The 8,940-nt window shown below is 47.4% G+C and overlaps 1 protein-coding gene across 3 annotated transcripts in view; it reads right to left on the bottom strand.

The window, feature by feature from the left end:
- LOC134317272 (protocadherin-9) overlaps nt 1-8,316 on the bottom strand; it is a 267,240-nt gene extending 258,924 nt beyond the window's left edge. For all 3 annotated transcript variants that reach the window (XM_062998089.1, XM_062998090.1, XM_062998091.1), the window contains exons 1-2: nt 7,945-8,316; nt 3,698-6,828 (exon numbers count right to left, since the gene is read on the bottom strand). In XM_062998089.1, the coding sequence (XP_062854159.1) occupies nt 3,698-6,724 (3,027 nt within the window). In that variant the 5' untranslated portion in view covers nt 6,725-6,828; nt 7,945-8,316. The remainder of the gene's footprint in view (nt 1-3,697; nt 6,829-7,944) is intronic.
- Between the last annotated feature and the right edge of the window lie 624 nt (nt 8,317-8,940).

The following is an 8,940-nucleotide window of genomic DNA, read 5'->3' as shown; positions in this document are numbered from 1 at the left end:
TACTTAATACTGACAGTACCTGTATAGCTTAGTAAAGAGAGGGTGTGGATCACAGATGACCGGTTCCTTTAATCGGCAGTCTCTGCGCCTCATCAAGCCTTGATTCAGGACCCAATGCTTCTAGGTTACTCTGGGTTTACCTGCACTTCTCTCTCAGGCTGTGATGCCAGGGTACAGAAGGAACTCAGCTGGTGTTGTGGCGTCTTTTGGCAGGACAGTACCCCTAATACTGGACCCCACAGATAGTTCCACACTGGATGCAAGATGTGCCTTTTTATAGCCGCTGCCGTTTTCACCGAGTTCTTCTTACTCTTTTTTTAAGCGCTCAGGTTGGCACACTGGTGGACTGAGTAGCTGATACATGTGAAAACCAGTTCTCAGTCTATTTTTTATATTTTCTTTTCCTAAAATAGGTAACATAACACTATTACACCAGCAAATCACAATTATTTAACCAGTATTTAACCTTTTCTGACGAGTGACTTCATTATTAGGGCTCCACGTTTTCAGGATCACCATCATTCGCCATCAACCTTTAACTTTCACACTGGTGGACTGAGTAGCTGATACAATTGTTCTATCATTTTTTTATAAAGTCGGTAACATATCGTTATTTTACCAGCGAATCTAAACTATTTTGACATTTTTCAAACTTTTCTGACGAGTGACTCCAGTATAAGGGCTCCACGTTTTTAGGACCACCAGCATTCCCAACACCCCGATAGACAAAGCAGATTTTTAATCTGGTGCATTACCCTAGAATACACATCAGCAAGTTCCAACCCTGCAATCTTATAGTCTAGAAAACCTTCTAACCGTCCTGATAGCTGAACTCAAGCTGGAGGAAACAAATACATTTATAAACATGAGATCTTTAATTTTCACACTGGTGGACTGAGTAGCTGATACATGTGATAACCGGTTCTCAGTCTGTTTCTATACATTATTTTATAAAGTCGGTAACATAATTAATTAACTAATGAATCACTATTATTTAGCCGTTTCTCAACCTTTCCTGATGAGTGACTCCAGTATAAGGGCTCCACGTTTTCAGGACCACACCCTCGTTCCCAATACTCAAATACCCAAAGCAGCTTTTTATTCTGGTGCATTACTGGATATACAAATCAGACAGTTCCAACCCTGCAATCTTATTGGGTGGAAAACCTTCTAACCGTCCTGATAGCTGAACTTTAGCTGGAACAAATACATTTGCAAACGTGCAACCTTTAACTTTTACACTGGTGGACTGAGTAGCTGATACAATGTGATAACCGCTTCTCAGCTCCACGTTTTCAAAACCACCATCATTCCCAATACCCAAAGTAGCTTTTAATTCTGGTGAATTACTGTAAATACTGTAATCTAATCATCTAGAAATCCTAACCGTCCTGATAGCTGAACTTCAGCTGGAGGAAACTAATGCAGTTACAAACACCTTTAATTTTCACACTGGTGGACTGAGTAGCTGATTCTCTTTATTTTCTACTTACAAATATAACCACAATTATTCACACAATGAAATTTCTAACAGGATTAACATCTAGAATTAAAGCTGGAAAGCTTTTTTGCTTTGATTAACGTTGAACTGTGAGGGAACATCATGACCTTGAGCAGATAAAGACGCTTCGCCGAATCAAAACGTGAATCATCTCCGGCTGTACACGCCTGTAACCGCCAACAAGTGCCGCACAGCCTGCGAGCTGTAAAGCAGACGTACATATTTATACTGACTAATACAGACGCTTGTGAGTGTAAACATGTCGAGGAGACGGACAGAGACGGAATAATAGAAACTGAAGTGGATAAAGCTCGTTATGTTAAGGTTTATTATTACTGACCGGCGGAGACACGCCGCAGCTCGGAGCAGCTTCATCGAAAACAGTACAGACGTGAACGAGGACGTCTTAAACACCGCTTCAACTCTTCAACTCCTCATGTGTTGTGAAAAATAAAAATAAAAGACGTAGAGAAGCACAGAGGGGCGCGTTTATTTTACTGAACAGCAGAATTACCACAGCAGGCGGGTTATTCAGTACCTTACTGAACGCTGAACAGTTCCGAGGGTTTAAACACTGTTTCTGATCAAACAAGATCACACGACGAGGACCGAGTTTATACATCAGCACGTCTGCAGCGCCGTCAGACCCGATTCATTCCAGACGTGAAGCTTTCATACGTGCATCCTGAGGTTAAAGGTCAGCACCAAAGTGTGTCCACTAAATATCTGAATCTAAACAGCAGGACTCGTGCAACACTTCCACACACACAACATAAACGCGTCGGGATTTGATCTGTTCGTAATATCAGTACCAGGAGTGCCGGATCAGGTTCTGGTTCCATTTCTGAGTTCTACGAGTTCATCACCACACACTTCCTCCAGCTCCCACCAATTAAAAGCGCTCGTTAGCGGCGCCGCATGTAAACGAGACATTAAACATTCATGAGCCGGGGTGAAGTTCACCCGAGTGTATTCACTCCACATAAACAAACACACCCCAGATCGGGGTTGGGGTTCGGATCTGGGTACGAAGCAGGACGGGTACACCGGGTGGTTAACCAGCTCTGGGCTCAGATGAGCAGGGGAACGGCGGGTTACTGTTAAAGGTTCTACAGGGAGATCAGTGTAAGATCAGTGTAGACAAGCGAGAAAAAAATGTTTCTTTTACAAATTCTGCAGCATTTCTGAAAAGCAAAACTTCTCCCCACATTACCGACCTCCAGCAGTTCAAGATAAACACACACGAGGCGTAAATCCATCCAGAATCATACAGTCCAGCTCACACATGGTTTAACTCTCGGTTCTCGGTTCAGAACCGGTTCTAGGTCGGACCCTCTGATTTAGTTTAGAGATGCACCGATTCGATTTTGGCCAGAGACGCTCGAACAGTCGGGATTTTTCACCACGGCCGATAAAAGCCCAAAATCTGCCACGTAAAATACCAAAGAGATCCGCGACAACACGATTCCAAAGCCAAAAACACCAGGTTCTAATTTGATATGGTAGAAGTGCTCAACAAAACAATGGACTATAATTTTATGCACATCTAGGACCTGATTGGTTGTGCCCATCAAGCTGCAAACCCGGACCTGATGCTGAATCACGGTGAACTTAGACACCAATGGTCCGGACGTGCCAGCATCGCAAAGTGGCACCATACGTAAGGTCCTGGCGTGACCAGAATCTTAATCCCTCCAAGAAGTGATGGCTACCAATCTGATGATCGACGGCCCATTTTTCTACTCGTGAACTTTCAGACACCTGAGACGATTAGGGTTAAGGTTGGTCTGATTGGTCGGACAGGATCGTCATTCTTTGGTCTTACTTCCAGCCACGTACGGTTACGGAATTATCGTGGCTTGGTTGTGCTCTGGCAGACGGTCGAGTCAATTACCATGAGGAAATGACCCCAAAGAACCATAAAATCAATCCGTGCATCTCTAAAATAAATCCAACATTTGCATTGGTTTAAAAATATTAATAAATAATAATCAAATAAAGCAAGTACACAGGTAAAAGCGGAACCCACAATGCTTAATATTGGTTCTCGGGACAAAAGTACCTCAGTACTTCTGTCGGTGGGACATTTCGATTTATTCGTACCCAATATTCATTGGACAGACGCGAATCACAGCGTCAATAGTAAGCAGGGCGGGAATACGGCGAGCTGATAGACCAGTAAAAGTGCTCCTTTACCTGTCTGGTGTGTAAGGTTCCTCCTTTTGTCTTGTAGCCTCCCTGCGAGCTGCACTCCGAGGCGCTGAAGTGATCCGAACTGGTGGACGAACGTTTGGAAAGGGTGTCGCACCCCCCCACAAAAGTGTTGTCGAGCGGCAGCTCCTGGACCACGTGATGCTTCTTCACCGACACCGGCGTGTCGGCCTTGACGTGGAAGGCGGACTGAGGAGAGGCCGACTTGTAGTGCCTGGCTAGGTCTGGACTGCTGGGCTTGAAGGTGGTGGTGGGCGTGGAATTCCAGTCGAATCGTCCGATCCCGGGCTCCTCCAGCTCGGCCGGGATGCTGATGGTGCCGTTGATGGGTTCGTGCGCCGGGTCGTCGGGTTTGTTCTCGTCGATGGTGACGAAGTTGAGCAGGGAGCTTTTGGGCGACTTCCGTTTCTTGCGCTTCCTCTTCTTGTTCTGCTTGTTCTCCTGGTTGGGCGACATCCACTCGGCGCCCTGCTTCTTCCTCTGAGCGGCTTTGAACTGCGACACGTGGCGGCAGCGGACCAGGACGGTTATGAAGATCACCACGATCACCACCATGGTGCCTGTGACGATGGCGATGATGGTTTTGAGGTTGTCCACGTTCTGGTAGGTCTCACTGCTCTCGCCTATGGTCCGGTCCAGCGGGGTCTCCATGGTGCGCCGGATCATGTCGTAGATCAGGGACGAGTTCCCCACCGTGTAGTTGATGTAGAGGAAAGCCATGACCAGAGTGTGCAGAGACTTCGGGTAGCCCAGGTCGCTGATGTTCACCACCAGTCTGTGGAGGCCGATATCTGCAGCCGTGGGTTTCTCCTCTAACGTGATGTTCCCCGTGACGGGATCGATTCTGAAGAGGCCGCGGCTGTTCCCGCTGATGATGGTGTACTTGAGCTCGGCGTTCATCCCGGTGTCTCCATCCACCGCGAAAACCTCGGCGACCACAGATCCGGGGATGGCGGACAGCGGGACCAGCTTAAAGGACGTGTTGGATGGGGGATAGATCACCACCGGCGGATTGTCGTTGACGTCTATGACGTTTATGGTCACTTTGGCGACGGAGGAACACGGTGGCCGTCCTCCGTCCACGGCCCTCACGTCGAAGGTGTAGGAGTTCTGCTGCTCCCTGTCGAACGACACGTTGGATTTTATGACCCCGGTAAAAGGGTCGAGGATGAAGTTCTCGTTATCGCTGACTATCGAGAGCGACACCTCTGCGTTTTCTCCGGCGTCCGCGTCGGTCACGGTGATCACTCCCACCGTGCTGTACTTGGGCAGGTTTTCAGAAACGAAGAACTGAAAGTGATTATGGGTAAACTTCGGACTGTTGTCGTTTTCGTCCAGGATGGTCACGATGACCGCCGCCTGGCTCTGCAGCGCCCGGGTGCCGTTATCCCTGGCCGTGACGGTGAACAGAAAGCGGTCCTGATCTTCTCTGTCGAAGACCCTGGAGGCCGTCAGCACCCCCGTCTTCCGATCCAAGTCGAAGAAGGACGCGTTCGGTCCCAGCTGGTAAACGATTTCGGCGTTCCTTCCACTGTCTTCATCTGTAGCGCTGATGGTGGTGAGGAAAAGGTCACGCTGGTTATTTTCCATGACTGACAGTTCAATCACAGGCTGGCTGAAAACCGGTGGGTTGTCATTTTCATCCTCGAGCCGGACTTTAACCAGCGCCGTCTGGTTTAAACTGGGCTTTCCCGAGTCGGAGGCCACGATTTTGAAGATGTACTCCTTGGTGCCCTCGTAATCCAGCAGGGCCGAGGTTTCCAGCAGGTACTGGTTGTCGTAGACGGCCTTCAGGTGAAACGGAACGTCCTTCTCGATGAAGCAGATGACCTTGCCGTTGACATCCGTGTCTTTATCGGAGACGGTTATGAGAGCTATTTTGGTGTTGATGGGATCTTTCTCCGACAGCATGACGGTGCCGTTGGTCGGGCTGATGATGTAGCGCAGGTCTATATTCGGAGCGTTATCGTTCACGTCGGTCACGTTGATCGTTACCGTGGCTCTCGCTGGACTGGAGCTTCCATCGCTCGCTAAAACCGGCAGCTTATGGATCGCCGTCTCTTCCCGATCCAGCGGCCTCTGCACCGTTATGAGTCCGGTCGCCGTATTTAACGCGAAGAGTCTCCTCGTGGATGAAGACACTTGTGTTCCAAACATGTACTTGATCTCCGCGTTGGAACCGACGTCTGCGTCCGTGGCCAGCAGCTGGACCACAGACGTCCCTATCGGAGAGCTTTCGGGAATGTGAACTTCTATCTGACTCTCCTTAAACACCGGCCGGTTATCGTTGACGTCGGTGACCGTCACCTGAAGTATAGCCGTGCTGGATTTCTGCGGGTTCCCTCCGTCCTCCACTTTGATCTTCATCACGTAAGTGTCTTTCTGCTCTCTGTCCAGATTCTGCTGGACGATCAGCTGAGGCCATTTCTCTCCCTCCGGGGTCTCCACGATGTCCAGGCCGAAGGCGCTCTGCCCGTTGACCAGCTCGTACCGGTGGACGCTGTTAGGTCCGGTATCAGGATCGGTAGCAGACGGGATGGCGAACCTGCTGTTGATGAGGGTGTTCTCAGGAACCGAGATGTTAATCACGGGGGACGGGAACATCGGGGCGTTGTCGTTAGTGTCCTTCACCACGATCTTGATTTTTATTAACCTGAAGTAGTCGTTGGGCAGGATGACCACTTCGATTTCAAAAGAGCACTCGGCGTCCTCGAACGAGGGACCGGGACACAGTTTTTCACGGTCTATCCGGTTGGAGGTGGTGAAAATCTCCCCGGTGTTGCTCATCACTCTCAGTAACGGGTTGTCCCCGGCTTTGGAGACCAGACGGTAAACCAGATTGTTGCTAGCAGCGTTCATGTGGGAGATGTTCAAATCCTTTGGTATATTTCCAATAAGTACGTTCTCTGGCAGCTCCTCGCGGATGGAGTAGGTGAGCTCCTGGGCGATGGCGGGGTCCAGCCACAGACAGGCTACACAGCAAGCCAGCAAGTAAAAATCCTTTAAATCCATCACAGCGGTTCGAGCACCTTCAGTCAGATTCAGATTACGCAGAAATCCTCACACGGTGGACGGAGTGTTTAGGAAAACAGTGCAGCCGGGCATGAAGCATGACCCTAAAACACAGCACAAGGTTTTTAGTCAAAACAGGGCACGATAAATCAACCAGCGTGCAGAATATAAAAATATGCTTTAGAATTAATTCTACAGGGAATAAAAAAGACTTCTGGCACCACATATGAGCGCTTGTTCACTGTTCAAAAACTATTAAAGAACTAATAAAATACTGCATTGATTTTTCTGTTTATTGTGGCTTTACACAAAATGCACAGAGGGCATCTTGGCACAGAATTTGCACTGCCAGACATAAAACGTCTGCAAACGCGCAGAGTAATTTTACTGTCAGTACCAATCATGCGTTACACAAACCGAGCAGGCTTTACAGTAATAAAATAATAGAATAATAAAATAATAATAAACAAGCACCATGCATTTAACACCGAGCACACCGAGCATTACAGAGAAAACATCAACTCAAAAGTGAAGCATGCGTTGCAATAAAATAGTGCATTATATATAAACCAAATCAAGCTCGCTTTACGATAATAAAATAATAAAAATAATAAACAAGCTCAACATAAAAGCGACCCTGCATTAACACTGAGCACACTGAGCATGCATTACAAAGCAAATAATTTTGCATATGTAAAATCTATACATAAAGTTGCTTAAAACTGATAAGCTATATAGGTTACACACACAAAAGCAAGCATGCATTGCAAATAAAATAGTGCATTATATACAAATGAGCATGCATTAATACACTAATCAAGCTCGATTGCACTGCGTGGAAATAATCGTGCATGCATAAAATCTATACATAAAGTTGCTTAAATAACCCATAGGTTATACACACACACACACACACACACACACACAAAAGCATGCATTTTTAATAAAATAATAATAATAATAATAATAATAAAAATAATAATAATAAAAATAAAAACACATTACACTAATCAAGCGCGCATTCCTAGAAACAAGTAAAGATGAATTGGAGATGCATCGCAAGACTGGACATGCATTAAATTAAAATATATATTTATTAATATATAGCAGAAATAAAACCAAACACGAGTGCAGTGCATAAAATCGCGCCACATTTGCGCGAACCCGCGTTCTAACCGCACACTAATCTGCGCATCGGCGTTTGCGTGCTTGCTGCTTACCCGCGATCCGTCAGCGACTCTTAAGGTCGTGCATAGTGTGCATAAAATCCTTCCGACGGGCTCCAGCTCCACATGAACCTTCCTCAGTGTCCGAATATCCTCATCATCCTCATCCTCAGCAGCAGCAGCAGGTCGCGGAACTGTGGAGCCGGTTTGCGCGCACACACAAAATCAAGAAATCCAATCAGAAGGTTCGAACCCGGGCGGCGGATCCGTTCACGCTGAGAAGCACCTGTTCACACGTCCTAGGCATATCCTAGGGAGTCAAGTTCGCGGTGCACACGTTGCCCCCTCGCTCCTCGAGTATCGCGCGCGGATGTCAGCGGGAGAAGCGCGTGCATGCAGTGCCAGCACCACGAGCTGCGTCCGGCTGCGTCTCCTCCTCGGGACTGGCATCTCTGCACCCAACTCCGAGTAATGCCCCAAACGTGGGCGTGGTCCAGCCGCCACGACACACCCCTCACATCCCTCATTGGCTTGTTTAATGAAGTCCGGCCTGTGATTGGCTGCTCATGGCGTCAGTGAGGAGAGAAGGTCGAAATGGAGACGCTGCAGCAGGCAGAGCGGTCACAGCAACCGAACTCACACCGAGCGCAAAGTGGATGCCATGCACCCTCCAAAATCCACTCTGCGTGGATTCATGTCGTCATGTCCGCTCAAGTGCACCAAATAAACACTAAACTAGAGACCAGATCAGCTACTAAACACACTCCAGTAATAAATATTTAATTAATATCGTGTCTCCAGGTGCGTAAAACTGTCTACATGATCCTGGTTCCATTGTGCATGTTTAGGAATTTATTCTGCATTTTAGTACACAAAACACTAAACCCAAATCCTGGCACATCATGTGATCTTTTGCTTAAGTACATGCAAGTGCAAACACAAAAGAGACAAACACCAGCTACTAAACAAACTCAAATGTGACATTACTTTTAATATCGTGCTTCCAGGTGCGTAAAAATGCGTGATTCAGTTTGCATTGTGCATGCTTTA

Source organism: Trichomycterus rosablanca, chromosome 6, assembly GCF_030014385.1.
Source record: "Trichomycterus rosablanca isolate fTriRos1 chromosome 6, fTriRos1.hap1, whole genome shotgun sequence".
Lineage (NCBI taxonomy): Eukaryota > Metazoa > Chordata > Actinopteri > Siluriformes > Trichomycteridae > Trichomycterus > Trichomycterus rosablanca.
The sequence above is the reverse complement of the archived record's forward strand: the minus strand, read 5'-3'. Positions and strand labels throughout refer to the sequence as shown.